This window comes from Leptonotus elevatus, chromosome 6 (genome assembly GCF_054856555.1).
Source record: "Leptonotus elevatus isolate MCC_2025b chromosome 6, RoL_Lele_1.0, whole genome shotgun sequence".
Lineage (NCBI taxonomy): Eukaryota > Metazoa > Chordata > Actinopteri > Syngnathiformes > Syngnathidae > Leptonotus > Leptonotus elevatus.
The window spans coordinates 3,208,439-3,230,298 of record NC_141244.1 but is presented as its reverse complement, the minus strand read 5'-3'; the positions used below and the strand labels follow the sequence as shown (position 1 = coordinate 3,230,298).

Genomic DNA, 21,860 nt, shown 5'->3' with positions numbered 1-21,860 from the left:
ATTATTCTAGCACAGTATAGGTGTTGATTGCTGTTTGCGGGGAATAAAAGGCACAATTATTCTAGCACAGTAAAGTTATGTTGATTGCTGTTTGCGGGGAATAAAAGGTATAATTATTCTAATACAGTACAGTGAGTTGATTGCTGTTTGCGGGGAATAAAAGGTACAATTATTCTAGCACAGTATCGTAGTGTGTTTATTGCTGTTTGCGGGGAATAAAAGGCACAATTATTCTAGCACAGTATATCAGTCTCTGTGTATTCATTGTTGCCGCCAATCACTCACGATTCTACATAAAAATATAAAAGTGAAGTAGTGTTTTCCACAAAACACTGGGGTTGGTGAAAGATTCTGGTTGGTAACCCGGTGGATAGTAGGTGATGTCTGGTCGATGCTGGATTTCACTTTTCTTTCTTTTCTTTGATCCTTCCTCGAGTCTCCTGACAACTTCACGACTCTAGCGGGTTTCTGAAGTATTTGGTTTAGGTGAACGGTATGGGATTTTTAATAGGCTTTAGGTGAATTAATGAGCACACACTCACACGCACGCACATATGCACGCACACAACCGCACACACACGTACAAAAAAAGAAAAAGACAAAAAAAGAGAGAGCAACGATGATGACATCATCATAAGATTACCGAATGAACAATACTGAGCTTTCTCTCTCAAAAAAAAAGTATTCCTCTAAAAAGGGATTCAAGTAGTAAAACAAGTACAACTAATCCAATATTTGCAATCTTTATTAATAAGAGTTCAGAACATTAATGCTTCTAAAGAACATGAAGATTGGTGGCCCAGTGTGCTCTCTCATCTCCCTGGTACTTTGCATACTCCTCAACATGTCAAGTTGGAGAATGACGGTTTCTTGAGCACCGCAACTTTTTCTGTTTATTCAAGACATGAGATGCTAAGTCACGTGACGGCACACGATAGAAAAACAGGAAGGGGAGGAGGGAGAGCAGGAGCAGGTATGCCTGTGGCTACTGTGACATGCCTGTTATCTGTTTGACCAAAAAACTGCAGCAAAGCATAAAAGAGCAAAACTGAAACTAAACTAGTAGATTGCAATTATAGTGCCAGTACCGATCCCATATCGATACTGACTTGGTATCACAAAACGACTGTGCGAAATGAGAAATTAACTCATTTTGATAAATCACGTGATCAATGTCAGCATGTTTTACGGCTGCCGCGGGGCTGATCTGATTAACGGAGCGGAACATGTCAAAGGCAGATCGGAATGGATAACGTCATCTTTAATCGGAATGACAAAAAATTCTCTGTGTAAACATGGTCAATGTAGTGTTCGGCTGAAGTGGGCCAAAAGTTGTTGTTTTTTCAGAGATGTTGAAAAATATTTGCTAGTATGACTGATTTATATGAGTGATAACCAGCGTAGTGACCAAAACATTCCTAATTAAACTTAAACTTCACTAATAAAGTAACCACCAGAGGGTGCAACCTGCCTATTTAACAGATGTGCTGCTTTGTCTTATATTAACACTACTTAGCAGATCAGACTTGCATCGCGCTCATTGCCGCCTTTTTATTTCTCTCTCTTCCTTGGTACATAACGTCACTTACAATTACGTCATCACGTAACAGACGTACATTCAGGAATGCCATACACTACACATGGCAAAAAACTAAAACGAAAACAAAAAACATGGGTGCCGCAATAACATAAAACTTTGATGTCAAGTAGGGGCCCGCATATTATCCTGTAAATGGCCCCCAACCCTTGAGTTTGAGACAACTGGTTTAGGGCCTTCCCTGATAGAGCATCCCTGTATATATTCCAACATGTTTGTGCATGGCAAAAAGTTTTTATAAAGACAATTAGTAAACACATGGGTGGGTTTGATTTGCGCCAGCTCCAAAATTGACAGTTTTGCCTGGAGGAGGTGGGCTTTGCTCCAATCCTCCACAGGAACCACGCGAGACTCACTGGCAAACAGTCTGACAAGAATGAGCCAACATGTCAAACTAAAAGCTTCCCCTCGTGGAACAATCGCAGGAAGAGGTGGGGGTGCTCACATCTCATTCACTTGTCAGCGCAGTGTTCGGTTCTGAGTGTTATGTGCACAGGCTTTCATTTTTACAAAACAATCAAACTCCACAATGGAAAAAATTATTTAATTTGTATAAAAGTACAGTGGAAGTGACAGAATCCAGTCAGGGAGATTAATAAACCTCTGATTTGATTTAGAGACTATTTATCCTTAAAAAAAAATAACTGTCAAGGCAATGTTTTGATGAAAGTTTTAATATTATTTACAGCCATAGAAGTGTGAATCGTTAACCACTATTAATATGAAAACACTCCAAATAGGTAATGAAAGGTTGATTCATGTCATCAAACAAATGTAAAAAGATCATTTAACCACTGATATTTTCTTCATAACACTTCTCACATTCTTCTTATTCAAAACCCATATTGTTCTTTGGACATGTCTCTGAAAAGCCAAACAAAAGATTTCCTGAGAGGTATGTACGTTTGATCAGGTCTGAAATAGTGTACAACTTTAGATACAGTTTTCCTTCAAATGTAGGTCAAATTCTTAATTTCACAGTTTAAGGCACTCTCTACTAGGGTTTTTTAATTAATGTGATTATGGATTAGCATGATGTAAAAAAGATCACTTCTTATTGTTAATAGCTCCAATTAGGGCTGGGCAATAAATAGAATTAATTCAATTCATCGTCATTTTCTCTTTTACTTTCTTTTTTTATGTGTATGCAATTGATAAGGGATTATAAATTACACTAATATATGTGCATTTAAGAAAAGTACATGTTCTGTTTATTTTTCATTACTTATTTTTGTCTTCATTTGCCTTCTTTTCTATTTTAATGTGATATTAAATATAATAACTTATTGTACATTATCATGACTAGATACTTTCTTGTACTTCTTCCTACTCCCTTTGAAAATGTAAATTCTGACTAATACTAATAATTATTTTCCTTCTTAACTCTTTGACTGTCAAGCCTTTTCAGAAAAGAGGATATGTGGGTGCCAGCTGATTTAAGCATTTTGACTGATCTTTCAAGGTCCACAGAAAATAATTTTGTGTTTGGACTATGGAAACACAGACACTACCAAATGAAAGATTGAACTCTCATCTTTCATCAGAAAAAAAAGTTTGTTTCTACCTTATTCCGTTTTTCAGTAATCAACAATAGAAAATAGGTTAGTTTCATCCAAATGCTCTGTTTTGGACCAAAATACGGAGAAATCAAGCTTTTAGTGAAACGATATTATTTCATGCACTCTAATGAATTTGACACCTTTTTTTTCCATGAATGATGCCACAAACACCTAAACAGTGCTTTACTTCTGTAAAACACTACCACCAACAATGAAAAAGTGTTTTTTTATAGCAAAATACGTTTATTTACATTCAACAGTGTAACAATTTGACAAAACAATTTGGCAAACTATTTACAAATGTGTGCAACTGTGGTACTATTTACAATTGTGTGGATGTTTCAACTACACAGTTTTTCTTTTTGTGAGGTATATTGTGTAAAACTCCCCTGCGTGCAAGGGGACGCAGCAGGATTTGCACCACAGATTAGTTTCACTGCGATTGCCCCTTCGCGTGCACTTTCTTGCCGGCCTTTTTTTCCGGGGAGTTGCAGGTATATACTGCAGTGTGTGTTTGGCCATGTTATCATCAAGTCTACTCTCAGGATCATGATACGGTGACCTGGTGTTACGTCTGGCTTCCTCATGTCCTTCAGTTCCTATACCGGGTGGTAAGAGATGTTCTGATCCATCTTATCCACTCCATTCATGGTGGCATCGTAGTCCAGAACCAGTATCTTCTCCGTGATCAGACTGTACCCACTCCTCCGATGAATATGCATTGGACTAGGGGTACTCTTCATCGTCCGATTGAACGTCCACCTGTCCAGAAGTGCTCGTTTTCCGGCGTTAGCATCGCTAGCCGGTGAGGCTTTACGACGCGATCGAAGCCGCCGCGTCAACGCTTCCAACTTCGGTGTCAACGCTTCCAACTTCGGCGTCAACCTCGGAGTCACCATCATCATCATCATCATCAATGTGCTTTTTAGCATTGGTCGATGCTTTTCGTCTTTGAAAAAAATGCTCAAGCGTGAGCTGCTTGCAACCGGTCGCCATTTTCGCTTCCTCAGCCATTCTCCCCTCAACACTAGCTCCGCCTCACGTCTTCTACTGACTCCTACCCGATCTTGTCCAAAGAGAGTCATCGCTGCCATCTAATGCCCAAAAATAGTCATTATACTAACTCGACCTGCTTGATACTTTCAGCACAGCTTGCCAAGGCTTTCCTCCACCCGTTTTAAAAAAACAAAACAAAAAAAACCCATAGTGAACGTCTTTTAACGTCTTTGGCGGCAACTCATTTGGATTTTACTAAACGTTATTAAACGTTTTTGGCGGTCAAAGAGTTAACTTTTATTTTCTTTCTTTCACTTTTATTTTATATTTTGTATTACATTTATGTGTTCAATAAACTAAGCCAAATCATTTTTTTTTTTTATCTAATCGTTGAAAATTAGCTCAATCGTGAAATCGAAATGCATACAAATAAATACACTTGTTTTCTTCTGGATTATTAAAAGCTGTTAAATGGGCGCTCTACAAGACGTGTTTAGAATAGTTACTAACTACTTAATTGTGGCATTTAAGCAAGTTATGCTGTGATGGGCTTGCACAGTAGCCTTTATTTTGGCGGGCCTAGTTCCTTTTCCAAGTCCTTAGCTGCTGTTAACTTTTTGTTTCAGACTGGGCAGGGCGCTTTCCGGAGGCCACTCACTCACACTTGCACCTCATCAGCAATCATCACCAGATAAAAGCCAGTCTGACCTTCATACAGATGCCAGATGATTCCTGCTGCAACTAGTGGTATTTTGGCTACCTTGACTGCGCTTAGCAAAGTTCCCGTTTGAGTGTCTTGTCCTTATTTAATTTTTTGTTCTTTTACCTTGCACCAGTGCCTCTGGAAGATTGGTTCTCGAGCCCCTGTCCCAGCCCCCTCCAGCCCTGCCAAGAACTTACCTGCTCACTGCCTGCCTTGGACCCCTCCCAGACTCAACCCTCAATCAACTCAACTTGTGTCACTAAATCCTACTTCTATTCCGACACCTGTCTTCCTCGTCGCTTTTGGGTCCGCATCTAACCCACACAGCCGTCACATATGCATAAGATATTTTTTGCACAAGCTATGAATGTTAAATTTATGTTAAACCCCATCTAAAATCTGTTTACATTCTTGTTGTCAGAACATTTTGCACAGGATTTATTTTTGAGTAAATTAAACCTTTAAATCAATGTTGTTGGGTTTACTTCGATTAAAATCGAAAAGAAAAAAAATATTTGTGGGCCTTATCGCTAGCTTTTTTAACATTGTGTGCTTCACCCCATGTTGTCCTTACTCTGTTGCCGTTACAAAAATGACTGATTATCATAAATATGCATCTAATACACACACACACAATTCCTAGTTGGTCACAGTGACAGACCATGGAGAAGTGAAGAAATGCTAATGTGTCCAGCAGCTTATCTGCTTGTTACCAGCCCACATCATGATCCTATTTTAGCTCTTTTGGGACATGACCTGCTCAAAAATGCAAAGAAACACAAGCATGAAAACATTCTCATGAGAGAGAAACATTCTGACTCTTCAAGGCCATAACATTTTCAAACAAAACAGTTAGATCTCCTTCCCTGCGCTTTCTCGAAACCAAAAGACACACTGCAATTTTGCACATACGATTTCATTTTAACTACCGTATGTACTGCAGTTGTAAATAAAGATGTGATGACCCGGTGATGAGGTTTTTGCCTATTTGTGAATGTTGTCAAATAAAACTTCCACTTGTAACTGAACTTTAATTAACTTTGTGGTTGCAGGGAGACAAAAGAAACCAAATAACCAGGGTTGTGGCAGCTCACAAAGAAATTACTTTGTTTTAGCGAGCAACAGTGTGTACACAATGTAAAGGAAAATGCCTGGCAAGGCTTAGAATGCAACCTATTACAAGCTGCTACATAAGAAGCTAAATAGCCTCACCAAAGTATACAAAATAAATACTTTCTTTGTACATTAAAAAGAGGCACATGTATTGGTCAAATATATATTTATTTCACATCCTTAATACAAACATCTTGATTTTCCCCAAAATAAACGGATGAATCAATATAAGTGCAATAAGTAATTGCTGCAAAGAGTGTCGACACCAAAATGTAGTTAAATCTGATTGGATAGAAGCATGTTGACAACAATAAGGACAAAAAATGGATTTAGTCCCACCTTTGTGCAGTGCTCAAACCAAAGTTGCACAGGAACGAACACGTTCCGCTCTAGACCGTGAAAAAGAAAATGAAACCAGTATTATGTGTTAACCTGTTCCACACAATTATATTTTATTGTTGGATCAAACTAACAGCAATCACAAACCACTTGCTCCAGAGCAACTGCCCCACATTTTTTTTCCCTCTTATCAACGTTGTCAAACAGATACATGTTCTGAGCTCATGACTCACTCACTATGCCTCCAAACAGATTTGGTTGAAAAACAGTGGCAGAATGGTGTGCTTGTGTCTTAACAAATTGTTCTTTATCATTTGGATCAACCCTGAATCGATTTGTTTTTGTTTTGCTTTTCCTTCTGTGAGTGTTTGGAAATTACCTTTTGCTCTCTATTTTGTATCTTACGAAAAATAAAGACATTGTATGGCACAAGTTGACAAAATATTACATGATCATTGGCTACAAAAAAATATATATATATATTGTGTGATATGAATGCTGGCTTTTTTTTTCCAGGTGCATCTGTCTCTTAGAAAAGTCACATAGGAAATGTAATCTTATTGTGTGAGGAGTTGAATGTAAACAAGTGTCACTCTACTTGTAAATGAATAGAGATTTGCTCATTCATAGCCCAAAAGGCAGTAAAACAGCTTCAGTTGCCTAAAGAGCCCTCTTGAAATTCCTGCGCTGAGTTGAGGTGATTGGCGAGTTCTTGCATCACAGCATCCTTCCCGATCTGGTCATTCCTCCTCCGCTCCATGATCACGTCCTCCAGGCTCTGAAACTCCAGGACGTGTCTCTTCTTATCGGAAAAGTGAATTTTTATGCGGTAAGGCTGTTTTCCGATCCTGATCTCCCCTCCGATTTTAAACTCTCGCCGTCCAAAGCGACACCAGGCCGCAAAGCACTCAGAGTTCCTCCAGTAGAGTTCTCTGTCCCTGGAGCCCACGTGGTCCACGGCGTTGCGAACGATCACTTGTGGCTGGAGCGCACGGTACCGGTAGAGGCCGTTCACTATGCGGCCTCTTTTGCCCTGACCCACGTCGGTGAGGAAGCCGTTCTTGATCTCGGCTCGGTGCAAGTGGACCACCTGGAAGTCGCCCACGTACACGGCCCAGTGCGGGTACTGTCCCGTGGCCACGAACTCTAGCACGTCTCCGGGTCTGCACTTGTTGAGTAGGCTCTCCGCCGATTGGGTGGCGGTTCCGCTACTCCTCTCGAACACGCACTCCTCTCGGAAGTAAACCGAACACTCCAACTCGTCTTCGGGTTCAAAAGGCTTATCTTCGTGCTTCGCGAGGTGGTTCTCCGGCGGGAACGGCTCTGAATTGTCGTCATCGTCGTCATCGTCGTCGCCGCCGTCGTTGGAGAAAATGTAAGAGACGCCGATACGCGGTCCGTCGTCAACGTCCGGCTCGAAGCCATTCGGGTCCGACGTGGGCACCTCGACGTAATTTAAATGAGTTAGTTTCTCCACCTGATTCCCCATAAAGGTGAAAGAAAGTGGAAGCGGTGGCGCGTGCAAACGAGATCCACCTGTTCTTCACGCGACCACGTCAACCCGATCCAAAGTAGCACCAATAATCCATGGCCCGGTTTGGAAATCCCGCACTGGAGCAGCACCGCCTGCGTGGACATAGACACGCGCACGTACAATCAGTTAAACTCGGCTAGTCTCTTTTCCTCCCTCCCACACACGCACATATATTGTATGTATTGTATACTGTATATATAAACACTGCTTCCAACAGGTGAGACCTGACCCACCTGTTGGCTCCGTTTGGAACATTATTTGCTTCACGAGACACCTGTCACGCACGTCACTCTTCCACAAGTTGACACAGCTTTATTTTTATCCGGTCGCATTTTCGTCAGTAGACTCACCTGTGCAGCAGAAAGTGTCAAATGTTTCTTTGGCGGGCAGCTGAATTCCTATTCCTGCCTTTGTGTTGGTAGTGCACTCCTCTCCAGCGCGTCGTGGGACAGTCAGTGTTGGTTTAAAACCAGACTCAGGCAGCCTTCATTGAGCCACTACTGGGAGGTGTCATGATTTAAAGGCACAGTGCACTTTTTTGACTCATTTGCATGGCACTTTGGCAACAGAAAAGCTTTGGCCAAAGTAATTAGCTGCTTAGGTAAAAGGTGATTTTATTTATTAAGTTACCTGGCCCTTTACCTGGCCCTGTGAGGAAAAAGTAATTTCCCATCTCACCCTAGTAACTGGTAAAAATATTACCATTTAAAAATGGCATTTTATATTTACTTGGGTTATCTTCCTTTGATATGTATTTATAGTTATATTTATCATAAACATTAAAGTAATAAGTGAGACCATGCAAAAATAATTTGAGAAGAAGGCAAATAGGTTTTCCACAGCACTCTATGTACTATATAGTACTTATCTACCCAAATGAAGTTTTCCATATTGTATTTATTTTGATGCATATTAATTATAGCACATAATTTCTCAATGTGTAAAGAATAAAAATATGGCACTTGTTTTGTCATTTGTCGTCCTCAGTACTGACACGCATCAAAATAGAGCTATTTGTTGTGTTGATTTGCAGATTCAAGCAGACACATTGGAGAGAAAGGCAAAGGTGCAGTCTTGCCATAAAGCATGTACTACAAGCCTCCAATTAGATTGCTCCGACTCCAATAACATTATAACATCATAACATTGTATTTCATTAAATGGTGTGCATTGAGCGGTGAGCATGAACATCCTCAGTGTTACAAAGGAACAAACTATGGACCATGCAGATCTGTTTTAGCTGGGAAGCAGAACATAACAATTATGAACCTTATTAGATGTACAGTACCTTGTTAGTTTATGGTAATACACTTCATCATTTATCAGTCAACATTAAGGACATTTATTTATTTAAGTGTGGCGTTTATAAACATGTACATCTGGTTAAAGATGTTCATCTTGTCTTAACGCAAACCTTATTGTCTTTAAAAAATGAAAACAGTGACTGAATGCGCATCTGGTAAAGAAGAACTGAAACACTATCTGTTTTTACTTGGTATACTTTATGATAAGGAAAATAGTCAAGCTTGAGTACGTATTGACTAGGCAATCTATCTGTCTGAACATCATGTGCTCCTCTGACGCTATCAAACCTTAAGCTCTGATTCTGTAAAAAAAAAAATATATTATAATTATAATTAAAAGCGAACTTGCTGTTCAAAGGGAGCCAAACAAAGCCAGCTTTGTCCAGTCTTATCAAAAGCTTGCATTTGACCTTTACACTGGGGCAGTCAAGCTGGAACACAACACGGCCTCCCACAAACCATTCCCACAACCTTGCAAGCAGAGTGTACACAATTTCTCTGTAAGATGAAAAACTATTTGATAATAATGGACTTACAGCAATGCAACTAAGTGAAAGTGTGACTGAAACGACTGTTGCAAAACCTCCTGTAGCATAAGTTGTGCAGACAAGATTCAATTGTGGCAATGTTCATTTTCACAGCAGAAATTAGTTAATCATATCATAATTGGTGAAATAGTCAAAGGTCTGTGTAAAGCACTCTTTGGGGGGAACCAACTAAAGACCTTTAATGCAGGGTTATTAAAAGATTAGCTTAACCTTGTATCTCAACACAGCCTTTGTTTGTTACTATTTTCACTCGTAATAGGCTCAGAATGACTACACTACAATACACTGCAAACGTTACAGGTTCCACCTTGTTTGCATCTAACTACATTTGTGGTTCTTGACACTTTAAAAGTATATATTTAAGCAGGTAAACATAGAGCCCAAAAAATGATTTTACCAGGCTCCATCCAGTTAAATAAGAAGCCATCAGTTAAGAAAATCCAAAACAATGTGGGTCACTTCCTGAATGAGTCCAATAAAGCATCATCACTCTCCTGTTATTAATGATGTTCTGTGTGTCCTATTAGCCTCATTTCTGTCTTTGGTGATGACTAACCTACAAAACCCAGCAGAAAGCAGCACTCCCAGGCTTAAAAGTTACAATTGGAGGTCAGATGCAGAGTGGGCTTTGCCAAAAGAAATGTGACACTCATGGTTCTGTCATCGCGCAGATGTCTCCCTCTAGTGGCTAGTTTGGCCAGTACTGGGACAAAAAACAACAACAACTGAATTTAAGACATCTATCGTGAATGCACAGTATGTTTTTACATTAGTATACAATTGTATTCCAATTCAGTAAGACTAAATATTTTAATAAAACATTAAACTATCCCAAACACAAGTAAATAGTGTCGTGCCGTTCTGGTTTGTAAAAGAACAATAACGATTAAAAAAACAACACTTTGTCATAAACATTTCCAATGAAAGTGTTGAAGTTCTATGTGCTGCTGCTATGTCTCTTGTAGTCTAAGATCTGTCTCTTCAGAACGTGGTCAGGAATCAGGTCTGACTCTTTCACGTCTTTGTTTCCACAACCCACCACAGGGCAGCTGAAGGGCACAAACAAAACGTCTTAGCAGTAAAGCGGCAAATACAGGGTCTCCATAAGAGCATACAAATGACGAAAAAATAGTAGCTACATGGAGTGATCATGACACTACACTACAAAACATTCCATTTAAAAAATGAAAGCAGTGACATATAAAAAGAAATACTGGTATATCATCTTACCGGCACTTTTTGTTCTGATTGTGTCTTGTTACAATGAGGAGTTTGATGGGTTTTTCTTCATAGTGATGGTTACACTTCTTATTCTTCACTGGGTTGATCATGTCCTCCTGGATTACATGCATACATACCACGTTAAACACGGAATTTTGTCATTACACTCTCATTAGATACTTCCGTAGGTACAATCTCGCCATGAGACAATTCATTAGAAACTGTTCAGAGCATTTGGGTTTCCTTTATTTTGTAATTTGAGGAACAAAACATTAAAGGGATACTTGACTCATTGAAGCATTTTCAGCAATAAAATTTTAATATTTTGTCCAGAATTAATGTGATAACTTCATTATTTTTCACGTACAATTAATATCTTTAAAAACACATTTTTCCACATGCTGTCAACTGAAGATGACATCACCTGTGCTGAGGAAATAGGTAACGACTGATCACGGCTCACCTGTTTTCTGGGTTTGGTCAGCAAACTAAGCCATGATTGGCCATTACCAGTTTCCTCAGCACAGGTGAAGTCGTCTTTAGTCGACATTAGTGATGGATCCCGGCAACACTGACGCATTGATGCACGAGTTAAGTTTGTAGAGGAAACCCCGTGTCTAATTAAGGGTGAGGGGAAAAAAAGGATGATACCTGGGTGAGAGGACAGGTGAAGATGACTTGGGTCTGCGTCACAGCAAGGTCCTCATCAAGCTCCTCCATGTTCCTCGACTCTTGGCTGGCTAAAAACACAACACCCACACCACACGGCATTTAAATCACACTGAATAGCAAAACGGGAAATCACATATTTTTAGTTTTTTCCGATAACTGAAACGCAGAGACAATCTCAGAATGCTTTACTGGGGTGGACGCATGCACGCATATTAACGTGCTGCAATGTGCTTACGTCGACTACACGCAGGTACTACTTATGCCGCACCAGCTAGCTAGTAACGAGCTTCGGCTGGCTAAAAGTGTGGCTAAACCACAGACGTATATAAGTGATGGACTCACCAATTGGCCCCTCGCAGCTGAAGCAGCCATCTTACATTGCCAAAGTTACTGAGAACTTCTGTTTGTTTTTTGCTGAAAACAGTTATCAGCGTGTTGTTTACGCCAGGATCAGTATGTAGTAATGAGAGCCTTTCAAAGAACGAACTTCACTGTTTGCATGGACCATTCAGACTATCCTGAATCGTGACTTACAGAGGTTAGGTTTACATTTCGCAGATTTTTTTTTCCCTGATAGGCTTTGCATTAATTTCATTGTTCATGGTTCTGACGTGGTTCTTTGAGTAACACGAAAAAGAACAAATTCATAATCACATTCTTACCGGTGAAACGTGCATGTAGCGCTTCTCCCAGACTTATTGGTACAACCGTATGGCACACATTGTAGCATTTTCACAGTGGAGAAATTCAATAACATGAAAACGCCACAGAGAATTCAATGAGAATTCACATGCTTAGTGAGTGGCAACGCAATATGATGGTTTCACTTCTCGCTACAGCGAGTAGGTTGCATTGTGAGTCTACAACATATTCTGTAGAGTACATCTGTGAGCTAAACCATCTGCAGAGTCTATAGAGCTATATTCTAACGCTAATTGCTGCAAAACGGAAACAGGTAGAAATAAAAAAAAATTCCTGATGAAAGAAAATACACTAATCTTTCTTTTGGTAGTTTCCATGTTTTTATAGCAATAGAACATAATAATCTGTGGGCCTTGCAAAATCAGTCAAAATCCAGTAAACCAGCGGGGAGCGAAGGGGGTTGCTTCAGTGAAAATGGCTGGGAGTGAATGAGTTACATTTTCTTGTTTTGTACCAAAAAATAAATGTCCTGAATTGTCATAATTATGATTTCAATTATTACCAAAATAATTGTGATTTAATATTTTCGTCATAATCAGGCAGACCTACGTTTAGCTTTCTCAAGGCTAGCACGAACACAATATAATTCCGACTGCTAAATTTAATGAATGGACAAAAAACTAAAAACCGTACATAATGCACGGCATTATCAAACATCTCCCTATTCCCTATGTATAAAAAAGTGGAATTGATGTAATCAACATGACTTGAAATGAGTACACAAGAGCTTCAGGAAATGACCAAGAAGAGCATGAACAAGAGATGTTTGCTCTGTCTATAGACACTAAACTTGAATAAATATGCTTTAATAGGGGGTGTAGTAAGGACAATTGCAAGCAACATTAAAGCTGCAGGGTGAGAGGCAAATATTTATACCCAATTAAAAGAAGGGATGTTATCTTTTTTAAATTAGCCTCAAGTAGCAGCTAAACACCATCTGAAAAGAGTTTGACCAAGCATTTTTGTACCTTGGTTGTGAGAGCTCTTGATGTTTTCCTTAAAGGCAATTATTTTCTGGTGGCTCTGCAGATCTGTGTCAGATAGTTGGGCAATTCTTTCTTTGAAGATCTCTTTCACTCTGGGGGACATGGTAAACAAGGCCTCTTGTTGCTCTGCAGTCACCTGCATAAAGAACACATATGAGTTCATCTTCACCAATAGTCCATGCAATGCTTTTTTTCAGGCAAAAGTTGATTTTGCAAACTTTGTCAAGCATCTGTTTAACCGTTTGTCTAGAATGAGCATGAGCACCTCTGCTGTGGATCGCTGCACAGTGTCAACAAAGCAGTCAATTTCTCTGTCCAGCTTGGCACATTCTATCATGAGGGCCTCCATCTCGCTGACACCAGAGTTCCTTGCTCCATCTGCGAACACGACATAATCAACAGGTTATTTCAAGCATGGTTGCAAAACTTGCATTTTAGGATGCCGGCTGCTACATAAATGTTACTTAGAGGTGTAAGTGTATGCCGATAATCCTGATTAAATATGTACAGTACTCTGGTTATGGTCATGGTTTGGTTCAAATTCGGTACAGTGAGGGAACAACATGTCAAACTGATAGTTTTTACTAACTGGCTCCGCCTCCGGAAAAATCACAATGTCACTTGTGTCATCTTGTTTTCTAGTTAATCCTTAACATTTTAAACTTCTAGACTACACAACATTAAAATAAAAAGTTTTAAAGTTAAAATTCTCAACAATCTGTCTTGATATGCCTTAACAATTTTTCAAAAATGTTTATTCTTATTGCATAGCTCTAAATTTATTAAATACTCAGTGAATAATTCTCTTCAATCAGGGCAGGTCTCAAAAACTGCTTTAATAAAACCACTTCTCAAAAAGCCTAACCTGGATGCTTCAACAATAAGTAACTACAGGCCCATATCAAATCTTCCATTTTTGGGGAAAAATAATTGAAAGGGTTATTTTTCAACAGTTTCAGTTTTATGACGCAAACAATCTCTTTTAATGCATTTCTGTATGGATTTCGACCACACCACAGCACTGAGACTGTACTCATTAAAGTCTTAAAATGCATACATCTGAATAATAACCCCTTCAAAACCACAGTCTTAATCTGCCTTTGAAACAAGTTGATCATAACATCTTGCTTGACACACTCGAACAGTGGGTTGGACTTACTGGCACTGTAATAAATTCAAATCTTACTTGCAAGGTTGGGCATACTTTGTCTCACTTAGAAGTAATGAGTCTGTCTCAGCAAACAAAATCATATTTGGGGTTCCACAAGAGTCCATTCTTGGTGCAATCTCAGGCAGGCTGGGAAAAACGGACTGCCTGTAATTGCATGCCCATGTATCTCTGGTCAGGATGCTCATAGGAGCTTCAAACTCACTCTACTTCCTCTCAGTAGTCCCCTGAGTGTCCCCTGAAAAGCATGTGAGGATTGGACGAACAGAAATGGATTGGGGGGGGGGGGGTGCTTAATCTCAGGCAGGCTGGGAAACACGGACTGCCTGAAATTGCATCCCCATGTATCTCTAGTCAGGATGCTCATAGGAGCTTCAAATTCACTCCACTTCCTCTCAGTAGTCCCCTTAGTGTCCCCATGTGAGGATTAGACGAACAGAAATATATTTGGGGGGGGTGCAATCTCAGGCAAACTGGGAAAAACGGACTGCCTGAAATTGCATCCCCATGTATCTCTAGTCATGATGCTCATAGGAGCTTCAAATTCACTCCACTTCCTCTCAGTAGTCCCCTGAAAAGCATGTGAGGATTGGACGAACAGAAATTGATTGGGGGGTGGGGGGTGGGGCATCTCAGGCAGGCTGGGAAACACGGACTGCCTGAAATTGCAACCCACCTCCTAAATCTATTAATGTTTCTCCAATCCTGACATGCTTTTCAGCGGACACCGAGGGAACTAGTATGAGTATTCAGGGTGAGTTTTGTGGCTCCATGATCATCCTGACCACAGATACGATTTATGGGTGGGGTCTGCAATCTCAGGCAAGATGGATTGCTCCCCCTATTTATTTCTACTTATCTACACTGTCCCCAGCTCATTCTATACTAGTTCATGTGCATGACTTCACTCACAAAGTTTACCCCTGTTTATAAACAACAAGTATGTTAATTAAAAACGGCCAATAATAACAATAGCAACAGCACTCATATTTTATATATATATATATATATATATATATATATTATATAAATAAAACATAATATTTAGATCAAAAACAGTACAATAAACACAATAACTAATTTTCTTTTACAAAAGACAGTTAACAAAATGTCTGTTTACACAAAAATACATAATAAAAAAGAAAATAATGAAGTGTCCAAGATTCAGGTGAATCATTCATATGCAGGGCACTGGTAATCACCCTTGATATCACGACTCCCGACACACTCATGGTGAAACCACCTGTTGCACATGCTACTGAGAATCTTAAAAGAGACAGAAAGAGAAAAGTGATGTATATACAATCTATAATCTTTTGTGAGCCATAGTCATATGCAACAGTACTTTGGAAATCACAGCAGGTATGATTAGAAATAGTAAATGTATAAACTCAACTCAACTGTATTTATAAAGCACTTTAAAACAAGCATTGCTGTACACAGGTGGGCAAAACCAGATGGAACCCATGCCCATATGCCCATGTGAAAACCCACATGGGGACCAACTGGACATGCAGGCTGGGTCGTTATGAAATTTCAACTCCACTTAATTTTGATTTAATTTCAACATTGTTATCACTTTCATTCTTTTTCGGTAATTTTACATTTTGCATGCTTACCCAAAGAGGGTTAACGTTCTTCTCCAACCCACAGGTATGACACAGGTTGCTGAGATCATCTGTAAAGACAAGGACTATAAGTCTTCAATATTCACTACCAAATTTATTGAAAAAATTTGCTGCAATCAAAAAACACTTCTGTACTGTGTATTTTCTCTGGCTGCCCTGATTATTTGATCTAAATTGTATCATCAATCTTGTATTTAGCTGTTTGTCACTAACATCATTTGAGCTGGGCCACGACTGGGAAAAAAAGTTACATTTTAGAAACCTTTATTAAAATTAATAGAGTGATATTTTAAAAATCAACCTATTTCCCAAAGAATTTAATGAGATTTTTTTTACGTAGGTTAAAAGAAAAAACAGACAAAAGGAACCCCCTCTCCCCATCCTCAAGGACCCCTTCCAAACACTTGAGGACTGATTACACATATGCACACACCAGTTTATGTAACTTGATGAAATCCAAAAGAATATCAATCTTTTTATAAATTGAAACAATACACGTTGGGCTATTTCAAAAGAGTTTGGTGCTGTGTTTTACTGTAGATTCTACTGTGATAAACCTATTACAGGACATTTAAACTGATGTTGATGTATTTATTACTGTTTAAACATGAGATACATAACATTGATCAAGAAAAAGATCTCTCTTGAAAATCTTGAAAAAGAACATTCACCAGATTCTCGAAGGAGGCGGGTGGCTTTATCTTGCCTCATCCTGTTCACTGCCGTGATTGTGGTCCTCATGTTGACTTTTTTTTATTATAATTTCTCTGCAAACTGAAGAGAAGTACGGTTACTACAGTATATATGTTAAGATGAATACAAACTAGCAATATGCCGATATCCATGTATTAAATAGAACAACATAAATAAAAGTTTGTCTGTACATCAAATCAACATGGTTATTTTATGATGAGCTTCACAAACAGCCATAGTCCTATCAGAAAATAGGCAGATTTTGGTTTTAATTTTAAAATAGTAAATGACCTTGAGGTTGTCTCAATTATTTCAGTGGTGTGTTGGATACTCACTTTAAAGGCCAGGACATCCCCCCCAAGTCCATTTCTGTATATCCAATCCTCACATGCTTTTCAGCGGACACCAAGAGGAGTACGAAGGGTAAGTGAATTTGAAGCTCCTATGAGCATCCTGACCAGAGATACATGGGGATGCAATTTCAGGCAGTCCGTTTTTCCCAGTTTGCCTGAGATTGCATCCCCTCCAAATCCATTTCTGTTTGTCCAATCCTCACATGTTTTTCAGTGGACGCCGAGGGGACTACTAAAAGGAAGTGGAGTGAATTGAAGCCTCTATGAGCTTCCTGACTAGAGATACATGGGGATGCAATTTCAGGCAGTCAGTTAAGCAGAACACACTTTTAAGTAACAAACACGTCTTGTTTTCATGACAGTTTATATTTCCGAATGAAAACGCAATTGTTTCCGACCTATTTATACAGGATTGTCTAATTAAAAGCACACATTTTATACCTAGATCCATAAGAAAAACCTTGCTCATTTCGCAGCATTAAAAGCATAAAACCTGCAACAACAAAAAAACACTTAAGCCCGATTTAATTACACCCATGTCAAATACCCCCAGACAGTTTGCTATACAAATAAACGTGCCTTGCATAATATACTACAGTCAATGAAAGTCCAAGAACAATTTCTATAAAGCTGCAGGTGACTTTTACTTTTGTTTCATAAAACACTTAATGCAATTAAACATAGTGTCATAAATCGCGGTTTTCTGCAGTTGCAAGCAAGTGAATTAAACAAACAAACAACTAATGCCATTTCAGAGGTACTTTAAATGTGTTGAAAGTGGAAGCGATTAAACACCGACGAAGTTCATGTTGTTACCCTGGTCCTCCATCAGATCCAAAGCCACTGAGGTGACGATGTCCATTCCGGTGGCGAGGTCGGCCTGACACGCCTTCAGGCTGGACACAGCACTGTGCACGGCGCTCATACTTTGATACATGCTAGCGACGCTTAAAGATAACTTAAAACACTAGCAGCACGTTAGCGTAGCAAGCTGACGCTACTTCAACACGTCAAAGCAGCAAAGCAATTAATTAGTTTAACGTTTGAAAGTGTGAACAAGTGGAATTATTTTATCAGCTTTAAAGTTTCTGTATCAAATCCCCGCGGGAAAGCGCGACGTCAGGACAGGAGGATCTACTTCCAGGTTCACTTTCGTGTTTTCAAAATAAACTAGATTTCATCATGCGTTTTCCCCGATCACGGTTTAAATATGGAGGTAAATGGTGCAAAACTAACTTGTACAAAAAAATTGTACCTGTAGAAAAAAGTCCAAATTTGTATCTGTAAAAGTCGTGATTTGTACCTGTAAAAAAATGTTTTACCTGTAAAACATTTTTTTGAATGTGTAAAAAAAAATGTGTATCTGTAAAAACAAATTTGTACCTTTAAAAGTCATGATTTGTACCTGTACAAAAAAAAATTGTACCTGTAAAATTTTTTGGGGAATGTGTAAAAAAATGTGTATATGTAAAAACAAATTTGTACCTGTACAAAAAAGTGTAAAATTGTATCTGTAAAAGTTGTGATTTGTACCTGTAGAAATGACAACTTGTAGTCAAAGAAGTCGCCACTAGGAGTCACAAGTGGCTTTTCTGCTGCTGTCCAGTCACGTGAATTTTGCACCAAATATCTCGCTACAAATGGTACAAAACTGATTCGTACTCGTAGAGCACCGTCATTTGTACTCGTAGAAGAAGAGGGCGGACTCTGGAGGATTTGGGCGGGCTAAAGCTCAACCTCATTGGTTGAGCGAACGACAGTGGTTTGAACTCAAATGACGCCACGTTTTTATCATTAATATGCACAATTCCGAAATTCCAAACAAACAGAGTAGCCACACCATTTTATGTGTCATTTTGGAAGAAGAGGACGTCCCAGGCGTGAAAATTTCAACATGGTTCAATATACAAACACCGTGTGGAACAGCTTAAACGTTAGTTGACATGCAGAGCACTCAAAGTGGGCAGAAAGAAAAAAGTTTTAGTATGAAGGTAAGGTTAATTGTACGATCATAGCTTGTAATCCGGTGCTAGCTAGCTCATCTCATGTGTCATCTCCTGTCTCTTGGCTGCTTGCTGATGGCGGGGTCATCCTTTTCACTGATGCTTCAGCAGTGTCTGCAGCAGTTGTCTCCACCTTTTGAGCAAGATTTTGAAACTTATGAGATTCTCATTTAATTAATAATAAATAAACTAACATTTGACCAAGTTACTTTTGTTAAAGTAGATAGGTGACAGTGACACTGCTCACATCTTAGTGATACAGATAGACTAGCATTTCAAAAGCAGAATAGACAATATTTAAATAAGAGTAATGTTGCATTGGAAAATTTTACTCAAGTAGAAATTAAAAGTGCAGAAAAATTACTTGCACAAATATTTGAGTACTGTGAGTGATGAGTAAACTAAGATTGTAAGAGCCTCTTTTTTTAAAACTGTTTGCAAAGCATACATTGCAAAAATACTGACATGTATCAAGAAATTGTAATATTCAAAATAAAATGATTAAATACAGAGGATAAAGGGTTGAGGTTAAAATACCTGTAGCGGCTTAAAGATTCCCTCGCAGTAAAAACGTTTTGTTTTCATTTTATTATGATAGTAAGAGTACAGATACTTGAATATAATGTTAGTCAAATACAAGTAGCTGAGTACTGTCCACTTTTGGTTATAGGTTTAGGTCATCTTGTAAAACATTCAATAGGGTTCTGTAGCTCTATAGTAATTTTCACATCTAAGCACTAAGCAGCAGTTTATGAGGTATTTTTAGATTTTTTTTACAGGTACAAGCTATTAATTGTATGTTTACAGTGGTAGTAGGCTTCAAATCTTGAAATAAAAATCATGACTTCAATGTGTTCAGTTTTCGTGACAATTAACAACATGAGATGAGCTAGCTAGCACCGGATTACAAGCTATGATCGTACAATAAACCTTACCTTCATACTAAAACTTGTTTCTTTCTGCCCACTTTGAGTGCTCTGCATGTCAACCAACGTTTAAGCTGTTCCACACGGTGTTTGTATATTGAACCATGTTGAAATTTTCACGCCTTGGATGTCCTCTTCTTCCAAAATGACACGTAAACTGGTGTGGCTACTCTGTTTGTTTGGAATTTCGGAATTGTGCATATTAATGATAAAAACGTGGCGTCATTTGAGTTCAACCCACAGTCGTTCGCTCAACCAATGAGGTTGAGCTTTAGCCCGCCCAAATCCTCCAGAGTCCGCCCTCTTCTTCTACGAGTACAAATGACGGTGCTCTACGAGTACGAATCAGTTTTGTACCATTTGTAGCGAGATATTTGGTGCAAAACTCACGTGACTGGACAGCAGCAGAAAAACCACTTGTGACTCCTAGTGGCGACTTCTTTGACTACAAGTTGTCATTTCTACAGGTACAAATCACAACTTTTACAGATACAAATTTACACTTTTTTGTACAGGTACAATTTTTTTTTGTACAGGTACAAATCATGACTTTTAAAGGTACAAATTTGTTTTTACAGATACACATTTTTTTTACACATTCCAAAAAATTTTTTACAGGTAAAACATTTTTTTACAGGTACAAATCACGACTTTTACAGATACAAATTTGGACTTTTTTCTACAGGTACAATTTTTTTGTACAAGTTAGTTTTGCACCATTTACCTCCATATTTAAACCGTGATCGGGGAAAACGCATGATGAAATCTAGTTTATTTTGAAAACACGAAACTGGACCTGGAAATAGATCCTCCTGTCCTGACGTCGTGCTTTCCCGCGGGGATTTGATACAGAAACTTTAAAGCTGATAAAATAATTCCACTTGTTCACACTTTCAAACGTTAAACTAATCAATTGCTTTGCTGCTTTGACGTGTTGAAGTAGCGTCAGCTTGCTACGCTAACGTGCTGCTAGTGTTTTAAGTTATCTTTAAGCGTCGCTAGCATGTATCAAAGTATGAGCGCCGTGCACAGTGCTGTGCACAGTGCTGTGTCCAGCCTGAAGGCGTGTCAGGCCGACCTCGCCACCGGAATGGACATCGTCACCTCAGTGGCTTTGGATCTGATGGAGGACCAGGGTAACAACATGAACTTCGTCGGTGTTTAATCGCTTCCACTTTCAACACATTTAAAGTACCTCTGAAATGGCATTAGTTGTTTGTTTGTGTAATTCACTTGCTTGCAACTGCAGAAAACCGCGATTTATGACACTATGTTTAATTGCATTAAGTGTTTTATGAAACAAAAGTAAAAGTCACCTGCAGCTTTATAGAAATTGTTCTTGGACTTTCATTGACTGTAGTATATTATGCAAGGCACGTTTATTTGTATAGCAAACTGTCTGGGGGTATTTGACATGGGTGTAATTAAATCGGGCTTAAGTGTTTTTTTGTTGTTGCAGGTTTTATGCTTTTAATGCTGCGAAATGAGCAAGGTTTTTCTTATGGATCTAGGTATAAAATGTGTGCTTTTAATTAGACAATCCTGTATAAATAGGTCGGAAACAATTGCGTTTTCATTCGGAAATATAAACTGTCATGAAAACAAGACGTGTTTGTTACTTAAAAGTGTGTTCTGCTTAACTGACTGCCTGAAATTGCATCCCCATGTATCTCTAGTCAGGAAGCTCATAGAGGCTTCAATTCACTCCACTTCCTTTTAGTAGTCCCCTCGGCGTCCACTGAAAAACATGTGAGGATTGGACAAACAGAAATGGATTTGGAGGGGATGCAATCTCAGGCAAACTGGGAAAAACGG

The 21,860-nt window shown here is 38.9% G+C and overlaps 2 protein-coding genes and 2 long non-coding RNA genes across 4 annotated transcripts in view; 2 read left to right on the top strand and 2 right to left on the bottom strand.

Annotated features, from left to right (window-relative positions):
* The window catches only part of LOC147171806 (uncharacterized), a 33,177-nt gene extending 27,744 nt beyond the window's left edge, over positions 1–5,433 (top strand). Inside the window, exons 4-5 of the long non-coding RNA XR_015095470.1 lie at positions 4,779–4,899; positions 4,989–5,433. This is a non-coding gene — a long non-coding RNA (uncharacterized LOC147171806). The remainder of the gene's footprint in view (positions 1–4,778; positions 4,900–4,988) is intronic.
* Positions 5,434–6,117: 684 nt separating this feature from the next.
* LOC147171805 (protein LRATD2-like) lies at positions 6,118–8,317 on the bottom strand. Its single transcript, XM_086079606.1, has 2 exons — positions 8,192–8,317; positions 6,118–7,933 (listed from the first exon to the last, which is right to left on the bottom strand). The coding sequence occupies exon 2, from the start codon at positions 7,794–7,796 to the stop codon at positions 6,960–6,962; it is 837 nt and encodes a 278-aa protein (XP_085935732.1). The 5' UTR covers positions 7,797–7,933; positions 8,192–8,317; the 3' UTR covers positions 6,118–6,959.
* Positions 8,318–9,324: 1,007 nt separating this feature from the next.
* nsmce2 (NSE2 SUMO ligase component of SMC5/6 complex) lies at positions 9,325–18,357 on the bottom strand. The gene is made up of 6 exons (XM_086079607.1): positions 17,933–18,357; positions 13,540–13,652; positions 13,257–13,410; positions 11,566–11,654; positions 10,924–11,030; positions 9,325–10,742 (listed from the first exon to the last, which is right to left on the bottom strand). The coding sequence occupies exons 1-6, from the start codon at positions 18,051–18,053 to the stop codon at positions 10,631–10,633; spliced, it is 696 nt and encodes a 231-aa protein (XP_085935733.1). The 5' UTR covers positions 18,054–18,357; the 3' UTR covers positions 9,325–10,630.
* Positions 18,358–20,865: 2,508 nt separating this feature from the next.
* Positions 20,866–21,860, top strand: part of LOC147171803 (uncharacterized) — a 2,762-nt gene continuing 1,767 nt past the window's right edge. The window contains exon 1 of the long non-coding RNA XR_015095465.1: positions 20,866–21,181. This is a non-coding gene — a long non-coding RNA (uncharacterized LOC147171803). The remainder of the gene's footprint in view (positions 21,182–21,860) is intronic.

Coding starts and splice junctions, on each gene's coding strand:
- LOC147171805 (XM_086079606.1), bottom strand. CDS start 7,796: ATGGGGAATCAGGTGGAGAAACTAACTCATTTAAATTACGTCGAGGTG.
- nsmce2 (XM_086079607.1), bottom strand. CDS start 18,053: ATGTATCAAAGTATGAGCGCCGTGCACAGTGCTGTGTCCAGCCTGAAG. Junction 13,653..17,932: donor GGATCTGATGGAGGACCAGG/GTAACAACATGA, acceptor TCGTGTTCGCAG/ATGGAGCAAGGAACTCTGGT. Junction 10,743..10,923: donor AATCAGAACAAAAAGTGCCG/GTAAGATGATAT, acceptor TGTGCCCTTCAG/CTGCCCTGTGGTGGGTTGTG.